The sequence below is a fragment of the Silurus aristotelis genome, assembly GCF_946808225.1.
Source record: "Silurus aristotelis genome assembly, chromosome: 2".
Taxonomy (NCBI): Eukaryota; Metazoa; Chordata; class Actinopteri; order Siluriformes; family Siluridae; genus Silurus; species Silurus aristotelis.
Window position 1 is genome coordinate 34,032,892 of NC_139575.1, and position 21,198 is coordinate 34,054,089.

Consider the following 21,198-nt stretch of genomic DNA (forward strand, 5'->3'; position numbering starts at 1 on the left):
AGGGCCTCCACTTCACACCATCCTGTCACTGATTATAGCCCTATAAAAGAATACTCCTGAAGTGTTTTATTGCTTATATATTGAACAAATATATATTAAAGAACATACAAGCTAGCAAGTTTGGATTTGATATAACATGAGCACCTGCATTAAATGACCAGATGGAGGTTTATTTCTTGTTCTTTACGCTCGCAAGTGTTTTCATAGAGTTATACATACAAAACCATAAGACTGGGTCGGAATTTGTCATACCTTCCAAAACGTAATAAGTAAAACAAGAGTCGAAAGTGATGCTTGTGAAATTTATTAACAGAAATATTTCGGGCACTTCACAAAAAAAGTGAATTGTTATAATGGCTTAAAGACGAGGGGGGTGACCAAGTGAGCAGAGGCAGAAGGTACAAGACATTAAAGAACATGCAACTCAAATTACATCAGCAAGAACCGAAAAAAGGCACGACACAGAGTTTGGGGTTTTAACGTGACGACGTTCTGCTTCTGATGAGAGAATAACTGTACAGCCATCGTGAACCTGTGCATCGTTTCACAAAAAAGCGTCTCCCAAAATTAGGGCAGTTACATGCTGGATTTTAAACAAGAATGTTCAATATATATTTAGGATGGGATCAGGATACATCCAGCATTGTCTACTGCCTTTGTTCGAACTGCACTTGCTCCAGGTCAATATGTAGAAACACATACCTGACCTCCAACCACGTAAAAAAAAACACTCCATGCTGGAAAAGAGCCGAAGCTCAACTAAATGCTCAGAACTGCCATGTACATTAAACTTCATTAACATTACAACCCCAAGCACAATGATATTTATTAAATCAAAACTATGCAAACGTGCATAGGCAAACGAGATTAGCTTCTCATTGTGGCTCAGCAAACAAGATTTTCCACAAGATGTTCCAGATTTGTCCTCAGAGTTAGCTGTAACCAAATGATCTCCCCAAAACAGCAAACTGAAAGAGTAGCAGCAAAATTAGGAATCATTAGGGCCAACATGACTCAGCGCTAAAGTTCCTTCCATGAAATAAATATCAGGCCTTTGATAATCTGATAAAAAAAAATAAAAAAAACACTAATTTAATCTGGGATGAAATTAAATCGTTTGGGATGTAATGCAGCCACTCTATGGTGAAATTCGAAACATGAGTCGTAAACTTGAAGACTGAACTACACTGCCTTAAACCTACAGCTTGACCTTTTTAAACTTAAACACTAACCATTTCAATCAGGTTTAAGGCCAGAGCCCAAAAATCAACGATTTTATATTCGCAATAAAAACATGAAGCCATTTGTACAGGGAGAAAAAAAAAAAAAACCCCAACAACACATAGTTCTTTCCACACAAACCCAGATCCTAATGGCAGCTCGTCAGATGATCAGTCTAGGATGTTTGTCCTGAAATAATCCAGACAGCACAAACAGATGCAGGATAAGTCCCAAATAACCAACCAAACATGACAAAAAAAAGAAATAAGAAATCTACAAACATGCTAAGTGAGTGCAGGAGGGAACTCTCTAGCAGTTCTCTCGCTCCCATGGTGCCAAGGCTGATACAAGCCATTGTAAAAAGCCCGGCTCAGTTCACGGAATAATCAGAGGGCCTGTGTACGTCCCCCTGATACCAGGGTGTTTCACTCGGAGCAGTTCCCATCCTCGACTCCAGTGCCTTAAAAACCCATCTATATAAATCGCATGTGCTGAAGTCTGGCGTTTATAACAAGCACAGACCTTCAGCCGATCCAAAGAAACTGATCAAGGTTAAAGAAAACAACCTTGGCCCTTGCCATCGTAAACCGCCGTGAAAATGCAGGAAGTGAACAGATTAAAAAACACTACGGCTTCTTCATCACATCACGTAGGAAATTATCTATGCACCATGTGCATATCGAATTTCACACACCCAAAAACTCAAAACAACTAATAAAGCGCAAGCTGCATACATGGCTAAAACGGAAATGGAGCTTCTGCTTGACCTCCAAAAGCAGAACCGCAGGAGTTTTGCGCGCGCCAACTCAACCTTCATTGTCGACATCAGCTGTCGAATGGCGCGTTTCTAAGCCAGAGAAGAGCTCCGTAAACACGACCTCGACTTTATCCTGCATGCGTGTCCCATACCTAGCTTAAACATCCAAAGCCAAACCTGCTCGTCATAATCTCAAATCGAAGTGAAACCAACTGCACTGGTAAGATGTTGAACAAAATGCCTTTCAAAAAATTTTAATAAAAAGACATGCACTAAAGTTCGGACCAAAAATCTACTCAAAATCTTAGAGGGGGAGAAAAAAAAAAAAAAAGAAAAGGTTGATCTTCTACTCTAAAGAGTTCCGGAGTATACAAATAATTACAGAAATCCGACAAATACAAAGGAATTCGCATCACATTGTGTCAGAGATTATTACAAATAATCTAAAGCAATTTTTTCCTTCAATAACTTATTATTATTAAAAATCAGCCTGTGTATAAATAGGAGACGGTATCTCCTTTGTATTTGTTGTAGTGCGCACGAAGAGCAGGGTCGGCCTGAGCACGTCAAACACGACTACGAATTTAATTTGGTAAGAAACCATGATTCCCAAAATGGCACAAAATAAGAAGTAGTAATATTCTGAGAAGGACGGAAGGTGTGTTAGTTACAGCTAACTGGGAGGTACATCTCCATTCCATATAAATTCATGTTTCCTTTAACATATTCTAGATTCATGATTTTCAGTCGAACGTAAAACTTCAGAATACTGATATACTAAGGATGAATTTTTTTTTTTTTAATCCAACATGGAAAATATGAGATCGCAAACTAAACAAAGGCTGTAAATTTTGCCAACTAATGATGAGCAAGTGCGTTGAACATTTTAAGACAGAATGTGCAGAAGAAGCACAAGGAGAGACATGAACCTTCAGACTACTGTTAGTTAGATCAAATCCTTCAAGGTCACAGCTCTGCCGTGTTACATGTTTATTTTTTCACTGGCTGGTTATAAAGCTTTTATCATTTTTTTTTTTGGCATAAAATAAAATAAAATACTGTAACTTCAAAGAGTTTGATCTGATTAACAAGTATTTTTAGACTGATGGAGGGAAGGAAAAATTAGCTGCAAGTTTGATTTTATTCCGGGATGTTCTCTTGCTTGGGCTTTCTGTAACTGACGGTTTGAGGTTGGCAGGTTGTGAGGGCTTGGAAACCACAGCGTCTGGTGGATCGTTAGATTTTGTAGTCCCACTCTGACATTCTGTGCTCTTTTCACCACAATCAGTGGGAACTTCACCTACACTGGACGCAGACGTTTCCGCCGCATCGCTCTCTTCATTTGTAGTCCCACAGCACTCGGTGGGCATCAGAGCTTCTTGAGGCTGGCCGTCATGGATGGGCTGATTCTCTCTGGACTGGCTGTGCGAATGCTCCTCGAAGCGGATGAGGTCTTTGTGCTGGAGCAGAACCGGGTCAGGATGTAGCTGAGGGGAAGGTAGGCAGGAGGGAACTGGCCCACACAGCAGGTCCACGGGAGAACCAGAGCTCAGACGCAGCAACTCTGCCTCGCCAGTACTGCCACCTGAGGCTGGAAAGACAAAATTTAAAAAGTACATTTCCTTTAAAACAGTCAGGGTTAGGGTTAGGGTCAGTCAGCACCAGTTTCTAAATAAAAGGTCTTTAATGAATCAGAGCACGAGTACAAATATAAGCAAGCAAACAAATAACCTCACAATCGCAACCACTATACTTACACAAAGTTAATAATATGCCACTAAAAATTAGCAGCAATACAGTATACCTACCAGCAATGGGTAAAGGGTGTTATAACGTTTTACCCCAGCACAAAATGTACTTTAATTGCACCTCATGTCATCTGCATTTCACTGGGTTTCTGCAGGTTTTACAAATGTAAGACTTTTTAGACTTTTTTAAGACCTATATCGTGACATCTAAAATAAACACGTTATATTAGGCCTTAATCAAACCCTAAATTAAATGTTTTTCAAGCCAAGTTTTGCTAAACATGTACCTCCCCATCACTGAAAAGAAAAATCTGTTTTACGTTTGTGGTACAATCCAAGAGATTTGCACCAATAACAAAGCTTAATAGCTGTTGCCAAAAGACCTACTTAAAACTATTTAGGACCTAGAACAGTTACCTGCAGAAACTCTGATTTCAGCATCACTATGATCACATGATCCTGAGCAAGATGCTGCTGCACACGTGTTCATCAGCTTACTACGAGTTACTGATGCAGCACTTTCTAGTCTGTGTGCGTGCGTATGTTTACCTGGGCTGTGTGTGCCAGCAGGGCTCTGGCTCTCACGGGCCTCCTCGGGTTGAGGGCTTTCTGTGTTGGCATGGCTGCTGCGGGCTGATGACGCACACGAATTAATGAAAGACAGAAATAGCAGCAACACACTCAAATATCAAGTCCAGGTGAACACTATTCTAGAGGAACAACTAAAACTCAAGCATATGCTAGTAACTGACTGATAAGCCTTTCACAGTTGACATTAACTATACCATACCGGAGATTTTATGACCCTTTATGCCTTAATGCTTCTGCTTGTTAGATGCTTAAAGATTTTTCCCCTCCATCGAGCTGTCAGTAATCAATAAATCAAAAGCCTGGGCAACGTTTACAGAATCCTAAGTATGTTGCACCAGTAAGTCTTCAATGAGGCTTTCATACATGATGTTCTCTCACCTTTCATATCATTCCTTAGGACTATAATCTTCTTGTGTCCGTGGCCTTTTATCCAGACGACCTGGATAGAGGAAAAAAAAGAAACAAATTCAAATCTCATCCTCTACATGCACGATACCACAAAAAAAAGTTTTTACATGCTACCCAAGAGAAAATTATTTCCCCATCAATACATGTTGATTAAATCTATTTATTAAACATATAGTAGTTTAAAAAGGGAGCATTTTATGAGAAAAAAAAAATATTGCTGTATAAAGTATTTGTGTCAATAAGGGAAACAGCAGCACAACCCAACCAATGCAGTTCAATACAAATCAGCTTTGTACCCAAACATCTTGGCCACCAGGCTTCTACTTAGTTGTATAAGCTGTAATTGTATGTGTTAAATCTTGCAGCATCAAAGCAGCAACCTTTTCAATCGCAAAAGTTAAATCAACATACTTAAACTTAAATACTTGAGCATTTTGAGAGAAATTGAAGGAAAACACTAAACCCAATGCCCTCCTTTCTTTCTGTTTCAACTGAAAAGTATTCAGCATTAAACATTCAGAGTTTCTAAAAATAGAAAGAGATATTTGAAAACTGACTTGTGGTATAGCGGCCAAGAGCTCCTCCAGAGTGCTGTATCCATAGTCACGAGGCTGAAACTCGCAGCCTGTGTATTTGCTGAAGGCACCCCAAAACTCGGTCAGGAAGATCTGGTTATAGTGGTAGGTGTGCAGGAGGGCTCGAACCTTCCGAGCGAACTGGTACAGCTCAGTTAACCTTACTCGATCTTTGCCCTTATCGCCCTCCTCCTCTGCCTCAAACAACTGCACAGGGAATGAACACATTAACAATTTTCTTTACTAGACATACACACTAAAAGCACACAAAAAGAACAGCATACTTAATAGCGTAGATAAATCTGCGCTAGTTTTATATATTAACATGTTCGCACTCTTGTAGCTGGTCTTCCTTCACTCACTCACACACATACCTCCACCAAATAAGGCAGGCTCTTGAGCAGCTCAGTCAGTGAGACGAAGCCGTATTCACAGGGGTTCAGTTGCTGATCATACATCGACTCGTATTGCTTCTGCAGCGCCTCCACTCCCAGCCAGTTGTGCTCATCAGGAAGTGACATCATTACAGCCAGCAACTGAGAGGTAAGTGCACGTAGTGATTTCCTGTTGATGAGCTGCACCTCTTTTTCTTCAGTTCCAACCACTACCTTTGTTTAGGTATAAAAAGAAAGTAAACGATGAACTGGCCATATTAGCATGGAGGAAAAAGTGATGCATGTTTAATATTTAACAAAACACTGCATATTAGACGTTTAATTGTAATTTTCGCAAGTGAAGTCTCCAGTTTGCTCAAGTCAATAAGAACATTTTCGTTTTGCTTAATTTTAGCAGCAATGTATTGTTAGGAAAGGTAAAGGTCTGCTTTAAAAACTAATACAGACCCATCCAGAGTTAGTGCTACTAGCAAATACACTACAGTGGAACCCGATTATGTCGCTGGCCTAGGGGACGCCAAAAAGCGTCGAGATAACCGAGGATCGAGACAAACGAAAACCAATATAGCAGCAATATATTAACATGCTTAAAATTTCTTTATGTACATGATTAAATGAGAATGTGCATGCATGAGGTTTTTTTTTACATAACAGCGTTGCCGCGATTTATTTGATTGGTCATGCGGATCGAGATAACCTGTAATGCAGATAAGAAGGCGGAAGCCGAAGTAAACGCAAACAAAGTTTATTGCGAATATTCCACAGATTCGCGCTATGGAAAGCGCAGCGCTGGGCAGCAACGGATAAACGTGGTGCAGACAGCATGAACATGGAAAACAGCAGGATCGGGGTAATCCGGGGTGCCGTTGAGAGAATGCGGAGTCCGAGAAGAAGGGTACGTAGCGGGATACGTATACGCGATTACACAGACCGCCATGAACCAACACATACGATCATGCACAAACAATAACGGACCGCGAGTGTGTGGAGGTGAAAGGCTTAAATAGGATATGGGATGAGCGAGTGAATGAGAGTCAGGTGTGTGTGATCAGCATGACTGCGACGAGCTCCGTGGAGAAGAAGCAGGGTGCTTCGGGGAATGCCGCCGCCGAAGGGGGCGTGGCAGGGGGATTCCTGACATAACCGACGTTAAGTGGCAAATTTGCCCCCCCTTGTGCTCGAGATATTAGGGTTCGGCGACATAAAATCAACATAACCGATTAAAAAATGCTAAGACAAAGCGAGAATTTGGCGGTTCCACTTTAAAAACATCGACTTAATAGGGTTAACAGAGGTCGAGATAAGTGGGCTCGACTGTATATGGACAAAAGTATTGGGACACCTGGCTTTTCCAGCCATACCCCCATACACTAATCTCCACAAGCACACTACAGTATCTCATGAAACATCTTCCCAGAAGTGTGGAGGCTATAATAACAGCAAATGGGGAGTAAATGTGGAAGTGGATGGTCAAAAAGCATATACGTATCTCATGGTCAGGTGTCCACAAACCGTTGTATATATAATGTATTACTAGTTACCAACTTGCTTACCTTGACCACATGGCAGAGTTTGGTGAGCAGTGCAGGCAGCGTACTTGCATCGAAATCCTGCAGACGGAGGCCATATCCGAAAGTCTTACTGTACTCAGCCAGCAGCTCGCTAACAGGTAGGGTGCAGTCTTTCTGAGCACGCAAGAGCTTTACCAGCTGAGCTGCCAGGGCCTTCACTCGCTCCACCTCAGTCAGAGCCAGCACCTTCTCCTCACCACATTCTAGCACCTGCGAAACCCAGAGGTCAGAAGTTAAACTAACGGCTGTATAGATGAGCTGTTGAGTTGTAATAGCAGATTGCTCAGCACTCACCTGAAGGACATCAGGAATGGCTTCAAACAGCTCCACGAGCTTAGAGAACCCATAGTAGGTGAGCTTACACTGGCGGCCGAAGTGGTGGTGATAAGTCGGAATGAATTTGCTGAAGGGCATGCGGAAGTGTGGCTGGTGGCGCAGCAGATCCACTACCTCCTTTCCGAATTGTCTGGTGCGCTCCATTTCCTCCGCAGTCCGCTCTAAAAAACGAAACATTTCAAACGGTTACAATTTTGCGACAACAGTCTACGGCACAACCCATGTATGTATAAAAGGGACGTGATCCAGTTCCTGCAGAAGTCTAAAATTGAGGCGGAAAAAATGTTCTAGAGGAGATAAGTAAGAACTCTCACCTCTCTTGGGTACAGATATGACAGTGTCAGAATCCTGCTGTGTGACGGTAATTGTCGTGTCAGGAATCTCAGTCAGCAGATCCATCAAGTCGCACATTCCATAGTCAACCACTCGCCAGTCCCTGGAGAAACACCTGACACCACAGACATACACACATTATTTATTAAGCAGGCAAACTAACTGTTCAAACATCTCATGTTCAAAACATTCCGATGAATTCTTTATTACAAAAACCTCTAGCAGTGGTACGAGCAAAAGTTGCCGTTTTCTTAGCAACGTTTTACAAGCGACACAATTACATCAGCATAATCTTACCTGCATGCATTAAACGATGATTAATTATGAAGTGGTAATAACTACCATAATTGCAGAGCAGAATGGGGACAATACAAACAACAAAAATTTATATCTGTGTTCGCTAATTACTACTAGAGAATTGTGCGACCTACTGACCAGTGGTAGGCTTGCATGAAGTCCCTGATGATGACTTGCTTGCTCGCCTGAAATTTGAGCAGTTTGAGCAGGTCCTGAGTGAAACGCTTCACTTGCGCCCTGTGTGTGAGGGTCAGCAAACGCTTTGAGCCCAGGCCCAGGATCTGTAGTAGAACAGACAATGCTTTCAGTCCAGGCAAACTTCATGTCTATTACAAATCCTATATACACATGCTGCTTTGTTGCATTAAATTACCTGCCATTTATTATTTGCAATATAACTTTTTGGAAGAGCTAGCTTTTTTCCCCCCCCTCTGGTGTTCCTTAAATAATATTCTCGTATAAATCAGTAAAAAAACACATTATCCACTAGAGTATTGCAAAATTCTAACCTGGAGCACATGTGGTACAGCCTCCAGCAGCTCCAGCAGTTTAGAGTAGCCATAATCAGAGACTCTACACTGTTTGGCAAAATGATGGTGGTAGGCAGGGATGAACTTCGTGATGGGCATCAGGCAGCAAGGTTGGTTTCTCATCAGGTCTACAATTTCTCGACTGAACTGGATCAGCTGTGGATTTCCTACTGGACTTTTACAGCGCTGCAGCCATGGGTCTGTTTAAAGCCATTTTAATAGAAAATTAAATAAAATAAAAAGCAAATTAAAATGTGTTGCCCAATATTCAAGGTTCCTATTTCTGTACACTGAACATGAAATATAAAAAAAAATAAACATTTACGATAAAAAACTGCAAGGATTTCTGCAACAGAAAGTGTGGCAAAATAAGACTTCACTTTATGCAAATTGCTAGAAAACAAAGTGATAACGCCCAGCTGAGGGCATTGGTTAGAGCGTTTTTTTTCCAATGTGCCCCTTTATGCCCCTCCCAAAAACATGTACTATTTAGAATGCATGACTCCAATTTGTAGGAGTGAAAAGGTGAAAAAATAAAACTAAAATAGAAACAAAAGGTCCCCCAGCACCAACTGTGATCTTGAGAAGCTGCATTAGAAGGTAAAATGACAAATGTGTTTGCTGTTTGTTCCCTAACCTATAATGTAATAAACAATTATTCAACGCTGCTGGGACAGGAGAGCCTGTGCACATACTCTTATAATCTTTCAGGTAACATTAAGTTACAGCATCCGGCAGACACTATTCTCATTCACCTAAACCCCCATCAGCAGTATCTTAAATGTCACTAAATGACAGTCATTTATTTCTCTTATTTCAAAGAGCAGATTTCCCGAAAGGTCACGGAGACCTTAGCGGACAATTCCGCTTCAATAGTAATTGAACACAATTCAGACAAATGCTTCGCTCTCATGTCACTCATACATAGACGTGTACCTGCATTAGGTGGTGGGGGTTTGTTATGGATCCATTTGATGACCTTGAAGCCATTCTGTGCAGTTACAATAGTGATGCCTGGTATACAGGTAATGAGGTGCTCCAGTGGAACACTACCCTCCAGCATGCCTTCTTCAGCCACCGTCAGCGGACTGAACTCTGATGCATAGCATTCTGGGAAACTAAGTTGAAAGTTTTTGTTATTAACACAAACAAAATGAGGTTCATTCTTCCCTCATTAGCAACAATACTTGACTTGAATAAAGGAAAGTGTGATACCTGAGCAAAGGAATGGTACCCTCATGAGACTGCAGTAGGCTGTGCACATGAGCAGACAGGGCTTTCACAGACACCACAACAAATGGGATCTTGTAGGTGTCAGGGTCATAGTCTGCCTCACTACACACACACACGGACACAAAGAATACAATAAATGACAGAAAAATGTGGCATACTACAATCCACATGCAGCACATACTTGTTTGCTTTTATCATCCCACCTAAAATCCTGCTGTGTGTAGTGACGTTTGCAGACAGGCTCGTGATACTCAAGCTCCTCAAACACCACAGGACTGCCGCTGGTAGAGGAGCCATCATGGGACTGGGAGGAGCCCAGCGGACTATGTCTGGCTAGGCTGCTGGAGAGAAGACACACCAAGCGTCCTCCACCTTGTTCACGCACAGCAACTACCTCGGGCAATCTGTAGAGGTCGCTCGTCACCAGTTTGTGGCCAAACCTGCAAAGTTAAAACACACGCAGACCAATAAATGGCAAACAAGAGGCAGTATTTAGAAAGCCAAGACAACAATATGATCAATAAAAAAATGTGTGATCAATTATGCAGTCTGCTAGAAAACTGGAGAATGCTTGCAAAGCTTTTATTGGTTCACACCTTTTTTTTTTTTTGCCAGCACAGCATAAGGGTTACCTAGCAACAGAAACTGGAATGTTACAAGATTGAGATTATTATGTTTAAATGTAAATGTTGAGTTGATGTAACAGTTCCACACTCAATTTGTACTCTCATCTCATTAGTATTAGAGAAGTCCTTCCTGATATTTTTGCACAAGGTACTAAAATACAGAGGGTCAAACAACTGTGGAATGGTTTAAAAATATATAATTTTAAATCTAGGTCTCTGCTGAGAATTAATATATTGCTTTAAAATTTTTAGAATACGTTTATAATTTCCATGGTAGATTTGTGGGTAAGCCTTTGAACTCAATCTTAGGGGAAGACAATAAATGTGGTATAATAGGAAGTCATATAAGTGCCGCGAAACCCAAAACAATCGGAGTACACATGCGGTTTTAAATGACTCACTTTTTCTCATAAATCTCAGTGAATTTGAAGAGTGGAAGACAATTAGCCGGAGAATCCTGAAGAATACTGATGATCTCGGAACTGTATGAAAGAGAAACAGGGAAATTATCTTCACCAACCTCCTGTGTCCTCTTGCTAGAGAGACAGCTTTGTGTGTAAACCTGTCCCCCTTGATGTTTGCCATGTGTCAGAGGTCAGTACCTGAGACTTGTGAGGGATTTGTTATTTGCACCAGTGATGATGGAGACATGAATGCGCTTATTGCCGATCTTGTAGCGGTGAAGAACGCTGACGGCTCCTATAGCCTGCTGCAAAGAACTCATCTGTACTTTAGCTTTGAGCTGGTAGTCTGTGTGAGGACTAAGCTCAACATTTTTTACCTGAAAGTAAAATCATACAAATATATGGTGATAACAGAATTATTCGGTATTAATACTCAGTTGAACGCAAGATTGTTATAAATGTATTCGTGTAAATGTATTAGTGACAAGAGGGAGATTGATTCACAGGTTCTCTCACCCTGCCATGCTTAGCGAAAGTGTCAAGGATGATTTGCTGAAGCTCCTTCCTGGACATCCTGTAGTCGAGGTTGGCTACCTGGATGTCTGCACCGTCTGAGAAGGGCTCAGGTTGAGAGCTGGGCCATGGGCTACGAGGGGGAACGCTAAGCGGGGATGAACGATTGGACAGACATGGAGACGCGCTTCTGAAAGAGATGCGTAGCAGCACTGGTTACTGGCATGTGAATAAGGATATTGTGCTTATATTGGGCATGCTTATCTAGAAACACAAACCTTGAGGACCAGGATCCATGGGAGAACATCAGCGGGCTGAAGGAAGAGTGCAGGTTGAGTTTGCTGAACGCTGATGGAGTGCTCACCTGAAACGGCTCGGCTGGGGAATCTGTAGTACCACGCAGGCTGCACGAGTCTCTCCTATGCACACAACAGCTCTTTATGTTATCAGGTTTTTGCCCTTACCTCAAAACACCAGACCTTACTTCAACAGAAGCACTTACACATTGCTTTATTCAAACTACGTTGTCATTTAAGGAACTATTAGACTTATCAAATTTAATAACTAAAGTAACCATTAGATTAACAATTAATGATTGGGTTAAGCCACTTCATTTTGAAAAAAATACACCATATTGCTAAAAGATGTAGACACCTGAACTTTCCTGACATATGTGCTTTTTCACCAAACTGTTACCAGAACCCTGGAGGCACACAAATGTATACGACGTCCTTGGATGTGGCATTTAGAATTGTATCCATGGCAACACTTACAATACATTTTGCATTTGACTGAAATTTTTTCAAGCATATGTACAATATTAATGTCGCAAAAACTCTTTCCTAACTCGTTAAAAAAATAAATAAATACACCTGCTGTTAAAGAGCTTTATTATGGGTTTAGAATAAGAGCTTGTGCAAAATTCAGACGAGAAACACATTCTTCTAAAGAGAAACAGGAGGCGTACCTGCGGCCCCGTTGGAGGAGCTCTGCAGGGAAGGCTGGTTTAGCAGGCTGTAGATGAGAGGTGAGGCCATTGCTCTGAGGAGACGCAGATGCAGCACGGACTTTCTCCATTGGGAGACTTGTCCGGGGCTTAGACTCCATACCACTCGCATCCTGGGTTTAAGTAAGGCAATATATGAATGTTTCACAAATTGGTAACATCACTGATGGTGGAAAGGCAAGGGTAACTGCCACAGATCTAACCTGTTGCATGATAGTCTAACTCCAAACCTAAATAACGAATAATAAAAAAAAAAATAATAATTTATTCAACCAAATAATTTTTTTTTTAAAAACACAACACACTGGTGTTTAGAGATGATACTTGGCTGCAAAAAAAGCAAAACCAAACCCCCCCCCAAAAAAAAAGGCGCACTAATTAGCTGAAATGTTTTACTGGAGTCAGAATTTCCTGCAACAGTATGCACTGTAAAATAGATGTAACTACATGGTGCAGCAAAGAAAAAGCCTGGAAATTAAAGCTTGGTAGAAAAGCAAAAGGTATGATATGATAATGCAAAGGAGAAAAAGCAGTTAAGACATATGAATCCATGCAAAACTATGGCATGTTACATGAGCATGAATAAATCCTCCAGGTTATGTTTTTTGCAGCAAGGTAACAGCAGGGAGAGAAGGATCTTCTGGGAGCTGAAGGTAGACAAGCAAGATTGGATTTATGAGCAGATGGGGAAATCAAGAATGGGCAAACCCTGGCACACTGTCTCGACATTCTCCAACAAATACGATCCTGATAACTAAGCTGATTATTGGAACGTGGATTTCACTTGGAAATAAGGACTCAAATTTGTGAAGAACATCTATCTATATCTAAGGAAATGTTTGGTTGTTGGAGAATCTTGGACACATGGGCACAGAGTTTTATTAAACTGGAAAGCAGGCTTGGTTTAAGCATCGTTATGGCTGAAGGGAGAATGGAGGCAGAAGGCACGGTTACACCGCTGACCTGGGAAAGAGACTTCAACACTGGGCTGCACGAAGAAGCATGCCCAACTTTCCTAGGACTGTAGGGTCTTTCTGGAACATTCACCCCGGCGTCTTTGCCGCTTTGGAAGGCCCGCAGTGCACGCCTGGCCCGACGTGGTGACCGCGGCTTCTCCACGGGAAGGAACAGAGCATTAGAAAAGGAGGAAGAGGCCGCAGGGCGCGACCGCTCCACAACCTCCTCCTGTAGCCCGTCAGGGGAAAATGACACAGTGATGCGGTTCCCTAGGACGTCCTCGTTCTCCATGCGCTTACAGGCGCGCTCGGCCGCCTCTGCGCTGGCAAATCGGAGCACAGCAGTGCCACCAGACACACCCAGCACTTTTCCACCACAGTTATTGGAAAGGCGCTGAAGCCTGCTACTGACGGACTTGGCATCGCGATGTGTGGGGAGGTTGTGCACAAAGAGGAGGTTGAAACAGGGCTGGAGAAGCAAAGAAAGAGGGAGCACTCTGGGTTTTCTGGGACTGTTCCACTGGGGTAGTTACTGGTTTTGAGATGTATTAGGATTCATTTTTGATTACCTTTATCTACTCAAAATATAAATTAAAATAAAGTGCAAATAATTGTACACAACCTACAGCCTGTAATTAATCCAATACATTGTCAGGAGCAGCACGTCATGGCTGTAGCTTGGGGCAAGGCTGTGCTCCTGTACAGAGGGCCATAGGTTTTAACAAAGGCCACAGGCTAGAGTTCATAAAAAGAGATTGTACCTCTAGTAAAATCTGACCACCGAAGTAAAATTATATGTACATGTTCTTAGAAAACATTAGCTGACTAAACATTCCTGCCCCAGGGTTAAATTAAAAAGATAAATACCTGTGATTTAATTAGCATCCTGGGGGGCAATTCGGAGACAAAGTCCTCAAATAGGACCTCCACGTGTGCGTGCTGCAGTAGAGCAGGTGAAGCTTGAGCCTTGTGCACCAGAATGACTCGGAAGCCATGGCGATGACGCAGGTCACTCAGCTCACTGGCAAAGTTCACATCCGCTACGAATCAAAAGAGTAGGAATAAAAACTTTTATCAAATGCACCAATTTTTATCATTAGTATTTGCAACTTGTATGTAAATAGCAAGGACAATTCATTAATTAAGCCATGGCCACACTTTTCTAGGAAATCTGCGTTTGCCTATTATTACTACTTTCATATTTACAGTAAAGAAAAATATTTATGCAACTACTTTAATTACTTGACAAATGAAATGTATATTTGTGTGTAGGAAGTCTAAAAGTCACACTAGATCAATAATGAGCATGTGATCACTATGGTAATGCATGTTTATAATAATAAGGTTCATACAAGTTTATTGAAGTCAAACACAAAAATGGAATGTCCTGAAAACGGGCTTTACTTGAAAATCCAAGGTACCAGATTTGAGTCCAGTCATTCATTGAAGACAAAAAAAAATAAAATAATAATAGTTACAAGAAATATCGTTCCAATGAGCCTTAAACATGGCTGCCAACTCCAAATATTTTATGTTTTCTCACTGAATTCATTTATGTATAATGAATACGTCATTTTAGTATTGTGGCACAGAAAAAAGTTCAGTTTTTGAAATATAAGGAGATTTAATTGCACACCGCCTTTTCAACATTTTTATACAGCAACAGAAGTCATATCAAGAAGAGAACAAACAAAAAGGTCCCAATATGGACTAGCATTCTTTATGTTAGAGACTCACAAGAAACGACGATAACCGTGGCAGGAGCGGTGTGCGTTTCGGCAAAGCGTCTAAGACTCTGTCTGAGCTTGTCATCAGCAGCATTTTTGGCTGTGGCATTAATGTGAGCAACAGTGACCTGAAGGATGGACAAAAAAATATTTTATTGTTTTTTAATAAAACCTGACAACATGCAAAACCTGAGCAGAGAGAGAGTGAGTAAGATGGGCAATGGTGCAAGATTTGTCCGGTTTCAGTGGTGCAAAAAAAACCAAAACAATTAATTCAGGTAGTGTCACATTAAAAGTTCTTTGTAATAATCTTGCAGAAATGTCCTGTAGTCATTTGGAATGACTAGTTTGTATTAAAATCAGAGCATCTTTAAATCTGATATATAACACATCACAGTTATGAATGAACCGGTGCATAAAATGGACTGTATAACAGAAGCTTAACAACAGTACGTATTAATGTGAAAATATTAAGTAATAATTTCTAGTTTTTTGCTCATGTTATATTTTCTAAAGAAACCGCTTACACCAGGATTTTAATAGACAACATTCCATATAAATAAACGTATCGGTGACTATTGTAATCTGATAAAGAAAAGTCTTCAGGAGAACAAACAGCCTTTTACTTTATTACTACATTTATTAGAAGATAAAACAGAGCACCAAAAAACACAAGAAAAGGATGTTGACTATCTGCGTTATAATCTGGATTATTATAATAGTGTGTATAATGGTCAATCACCTCTTCCATAAGAGGCAAATGATTGGTGTTTTCTGGTACCTGGCAGTTATTGAGCTCCTGAATGACAGCCTTGTTCTCCTTGCTGATGTCGCACACGCAGATGAACTCGGCTTCGCGGTGTCCCTGGAAGAAACGCTCACGGAGTCTCTGGACCACTGTTGCAGCTGAACGCCCACTGGGCACGGCACAGTTCTCTATGTCCCAAAACACTCCCACTGGGGGCAAGGACTCCTGTCCACAACCATCACTCGACCCTAGCCCTTTACAACACAATTACAGTCACGACACAAGGAGTCCATTTCTGATTAAAAGGGCATGCTGCTTGATAATGCACATGGGCAACTTCTGATGCATTTTTAAATCATTTAAAAAAATTTAAAAAAAGGAAGTCCATTAAAAGGAACAAACAAGATCCTTAAACTTCTATTCTGCATTTAAAAAAGATAAAAAAAAATAAGACTCATGGATCCACTCATCATGTATAATCTCTGTCTATAACCTTACAGAATAATAAACGCATGCGGGCGCGTGTGTGTACTGACCACATTTCTGGTTGACTTTAGCCATTCCGATTGGGTGCAGAATGCCATCGTTGGAGGTTACAGAAACTCTGCAGCCATTACACATAGGTACAGAAGCAGAGCAGGGCTGAGGAGGGGGGATGTTTGGCCAAACTTTCTCGGAGTCAGCTGCACCCAAACACTGCGTGGGCTAAACAATTCACTCATATCAACACAAACAGCCCATCTGCAACTCTCAGTTGTGCAAAAGTAAACTTGCCCTTTATTTCATTCAAAATACGAGGTGGTATTAAAAGGTTTCGAAACTAATGGTGGCAAATGGTGAAATTCTGACCACCTGCGATTTCATCATGGACAGCAAGTTAGAACAAATGTGAAATTCTGTATGAAACTGAGCAAATCTGCCACAGAGACTTGCGACATGACATACGTTTGACGTACGGCGATGATGCAATGAGTTATTCGAGGTGTTTGAGTGGCACAAGAGCGGAAAAACATCTCTGGATGACGATGAGAATTCAGGAAGGCTTTCGACAAGCTCAACCCCCGAAAATGTCAAAAAATGTCGTGCATGATGATCGTCGGAAAACAATCCACAAGATCTCACTTCCGCACCCACCCTACTCGCCAAATGTGGCTCCTGTGGCCCTCTTCCCGAAGATAAAGATCCAACCCAGAGACCGCTGTTCAGACACCGTCGCAAAGATCCAGCGCAAATCGTGAGTGCTTGACATGCTTCGAAAAGAAGACTGCCAGAACATATTCCAGAAGTGGCAGAAACACTGGGAGCACCGTATTGCTGTGCAAGGGGACCATTATAAAATGTGATGGTGTGTAAATGTAGATTAATAAAATCCTTTCTTATAAAACAAAGCTGATCTTGAAACTTTTTAATACCACCTCATATTTTTTTTTATATTTTGGCTAGGAATATTCTCTCTGAGCTCTTTTATATAAAAAGGTTTACTCAAAAAAGCGATAATTATTATATTTATGCACAATGCGTGACTATACTGCAGGATAACACTTTCCATAATGCGAACCATGATGGAAAATAAAAAAAATAAATCATAGCCACACTGTAACTGAAATAGAAAGAAGTTTAACGCTGCCCTCTAGTGCACACAATCATGTTATGTGCGAGTAGGAAGATGGATATCTATGCAATAGCTGCTGGTAAAAGACCAACCTTTCTTAAACACTGATGGCAGTAGTGTGCTCCCTGCTGACAGACTGTGTTGTGCTCGTGGTACAAAGGCTTAGTGCAGAGGTGAGTGGAAGAAGGTGAGTCACTGAGTGAATTGTAGTGCTGCTCTGCCCGATGTTTCTCGCTACAGCGGCAGCACCCAGGTAAGGCCACGCAGGGCGAGCGGACAGGTGTGGATCCAGACACTTGTTTCGACTGCAGACACCCCACTGAGACAGAGGAACAAGTGTGATGGTGCGTGCAGCAGGACGGGTGAGTGTGAGCTGCCATGGGCTGAGACGTGGCTACTGAGGCCACCCGGAACCCAAAACTCTGCGGGGTCTGCAGCTGTGCAGGGGGAAAAGGTGCAGAAAGGCCACCACCAGTGCTAGCATTAGCGTTGCTGCTAATGCTACAACCACCACCAAAACGGTCACCGAAACTGTGGGTCCTGGCTTCAAGCGAGCCAGATGGCTGCTGGATGTGCAGGCTGCATTCACACTGAGAGCACAAGCTTACTTTAGGACTCCCGGGCTGCAACTGAGAAAGAGGCTGCTGGTGGGGTTGAGGGTCCGAAACGGGAAGCTGGCAGGGAGGAGGCGCAGACTGGGCGGCCAGAGCAAGTGGCTGCTGAGTGGCACTGTGGAGTGGAGGGGGAGGGACATCTTTCAGCTCCAACACTGGCTTACGGACTTCCATGTAATTGCTCTGGGGATTAAAAAAAATATATATAAATACAACCACAGGTTTCAAACAAGCAATAAATACAGTAGACAGTATTTCAACAGTCAGGAAGGAAGAGTTCATTTTAGTCTTTCTGAATAATATAGAAATATAATGCTACCCATTAAAAAGTACATACTCAAATAATTAAAATGTACTTGCAAGTGCATAAAAAAAACTGAATGACAAGCGAAATGATTTTCAGCTCTGCACATTTTATCCATGCACAAATCCAATTATTTTGTTCAAACACCATTCCCCAGACTAATACCGAGCTGCACAAAAAGAATAAAAACTATTTAATGTTTATTTTATTTCTACGTTATTGACTTTTACAGTCTGCTGTCATTTATTAGAATTAATTTCCAGCTGTTTTTTCTACACCTCTATAAATGAAGCTCGCTCTGATCCTGCATTAAGGTGAGTTGAGTGAAATTTCAATTAAATACGTAGTTATTAGAGCCCATAGCAATTTCCAGTCTGTAAAAAAAAACTGTCTTGCATGAGACAGGTCCGCGGTGCAAAACAAGTTTGGGGACCGCTGCCATGCATTACAACACAGATCTCAATTCCTCATCAGTTTTTTTTATTTTTTTTACTATATCTTTAATAATAATCTAATTAAAAAAACCAGTGCAGGCTGAACTTCCTCCTAAAGATGTCTTTCGATCAGATACGATATAGTTACAAATAACTGCCGATTTATTTATATTGCACCATCGAAATCCCAGTGCATGCTGTTTCAGTGGAAAATATGATCAAAATGTATACAAATTATTACTCAATACATTCTATTAATAGAAATGAAGATATACAGGGGGTCCAAGTTTCAGTTATACAAATTTATTCTACCAATCATTTAAATAATTTAAGGCAATCCAGCCATTTCATGCACTTGTTTCAGTTTTAATTTCCCCTCTGCATCAATAAATAAGTAAATGTAACTCGTTACTGTACTTAAGTAGCTTTTTCACATCTGTACATTACTGAACCATTTCCGTTTTGGGAGACTTTTACATCACGCATTTAAATTCATATACTTTTGGACCAGAGGTTTAAAGGCAGCATTTTTACTTTTACTGGAGTAATAGATTACCTAGTGTAGCTCTACTTTTACTCAAGTACATGGTTTGTTTTCTTCGTCCACCAATGGAAAGGGTGAATTATTTATTAAATATTTTGTTTGATAATTTTTTCATTTTTCCACTTGTTTTTCGGAGTGACGAGGACAGACAAGATTAGAAATTAGTTTATTAGGACAAGATAAGAAATTAGTTTATTAGAGGGACAGAGCATGTAGGACGTTTTGGAGACAAGGTGACGGAGGCGAGATTGAGAAGATTTGGACATGTACAGAGGAGGGACATGGGGTATATCAGTAGGAGAATGCTGAGGATGGAGCAGCCATTAAAGAGGAAAAGAGGAAGGAGGTTTATGGATGTGGTGAGGGAAGACATGCAGGTAGTTGTTTTGAAAGAGGCAGGTGTAGAGGACAGGGGGTATGGAGACAGATGATCCACTGTGGCGACCCCTAATGGGAGAAGCCGAAAGATGATGATGATGATACAAATCGAATCAACCCATCAAAATCGAGTAAAACCATGCTGTGAGCCGTGTGAGAAGATTGTATAAGAGACAGTGTGTAAGACAAACAGGCCATCCTGCAAAAGGCAGGTGTTGAATGAGCAGGTAAGCTCACCTGGTGTTGTGTAGACTCGGCAGTTTGCTGGAGGGAAGAGAAGCAGTCGGTGAGTTTCCAAAGCCTGTTGTCTGTGCTCCTGAGCCATGGGAAGGACCTTCCATTATAAATTTGCCTTTCCCTTTCCGATCCTTCCATCATACCACCTTCCGAGACATCTCACCGATGTTTCACAACTCTTCTCTCTCATGCCTGCCTTGAAAAACAGAATTACAAAACCGTGTTAGAAGACGTTCAGACTCAAAAACTAGACTCCACCAGACCCTAAATGGTAACTAGAAGCAGGGCGGAAGCCATTTATCCTCGTAATTTACCGACCAAGCGTCCTCATGTGCATTCATATTGATATGTTATGATTTTAAAAAAGGAGCCTCGTTATAACCCCTATTAGCTAGCGTTAAATAGTTCCGCGTTTGCAAGGTGAATTCAAGACAAAAACTACTACATTTCACACCGTGTTTATAATAATTCAACAATTTATACGTGAAATATACGGTGTTTGTGTGTCTAAGGTGTACGGGCCTGAGCACACAAACTGGTGTTGTGGTCTTTAGCTAGCAACAATAATAGCTAGCAACAATAATAGCTAGCAATTAGCACCTCGGCGTAGACCAGGATATACATTTAAACCTCTACAATATCCTGCTATTCAGATAAGTCTAATTTTATCGAAACATGTATTTTTTGTTTTTATAAATGCCATTTTTGCATATGCCTTGAACACCTGCTGGAAAACATACCTTCCACCCATTCTCTCGCGCACAGCGCACCCCTGAAGATCATCGGTCCAGCCGCGTAGTAATAAAGGACGGTCTCCTTGGAAACGCTGCCGGAAACACGTCGGCGGCTGTCGCAAATCGTAAGACCTTCTTCGCGATGCGCGCGATAGTATTTGGTGGTCAAAAGTAAGTGGACACCACTACATGTGGGTTTTTTTTTATCTACAAATTTATATAGAAACTGTAACTACAAAGTCAAAAACAGTTTGGTTTGGTCTTTATGCTATAGTATTATTTCCCTTTTGTAGTATTATTTCACTTTGTCCATGGCGAGGTTGTTGGTGCAAAATGAGCTTGACAGTAGGAGACATTTTTTATTAT

The 21,198-nt window shown here is 41.3% G+C and overlaps 1 protein-coding gene across 6 annotated transcripts; it reads right to left on the bottom strand.

Moving 5' to 3' along the window:
* Positions 1-288: 288 nt before the first annotated feature.
* marf1 (meiosis regulator and mRNA stability factor 1) lies at positions 289-20,968 on the bottom strand. Of its 6 annotated transcripts, XM_083522590.1 has the most exons (27): positions 20,839-20,928; positions 20,099-20,294; positions 18,196-18,384; positions 17,680-18,024; positions 16,512-16,680; positions 16,009-16,229; positions 15,238-15,355; positions 14,368-14,540; positions 13,508-13,969; positions 12,506-12,657; positions 11,817-11,957; positions 11,542-11,728; positions 11,224-11,402; positions 11,023-11,103; positions 10,199-10,435; positions 9,978-10,097; positions 9,699-9,880; positions 8,742-8,962; positions 8,371-8,513; positions 7,917-8,050; positions 7,561-7,763; positions 7,249-7,476; positions 5,675-5,908; positions 5,283-5,507; positions 4,696-4,756; positions 4,276-4,359; positions 289-3,569 (listed from the first exon to the last, which is right to left on the bottom strand). In XM_083522590.1, exons 2-27 carry the CDS (start codon positions 20,237-20,239, stop codon positions 3,076-3,078), a joined length of 5,124 nt encoding a protein of 1,707 aa, XP_083378716.1. In that variant the 5' UTR covers positions 20,240-20,294; positions 20,839-20,928; the 3' UTR covers positions 289-3,075. The 6 variants fall into 6 exon arrangements, with proteins under 6 accessions (XP_083378716.1, XP_083378715.1, XP_083378719.1 ...); XM_083522589.1 differs by having other exon boundaries at positions 17,680-18,384; positions 20,839-20,968; XM_083522593.1 differs by lacking the exon at positions 17,680-18,024.
* Between the last annotated feature and the right edge of the window lie 230 nt (positions 20,969-21,198).

Bases quoted from the DNA above. Each gene is read 5' to 3' on its own strand.
- marf1 (XM_083522589.1), bottom strand. From the start codon at position 20,239: ATGATGGAAGGATCGGAAAGGGAAAGGCAAATTTATAATGGAAGGTCC. The intron at 11,729-11,816 runs GTTTGTGTTTCT...CATCTCTTTCAG, and splicing joins CATGGATCCTGGTCCTCAAG to AAGCGCGTCTCCATGTCTGT. The intron at 5,909-7,248 runs GTAAGCAAGTTG...ACCTAAACAAAG, and splicing joins AACTCTGCCATGTGGTCAAG to GTAGTGGTTGGAACTGAAGA.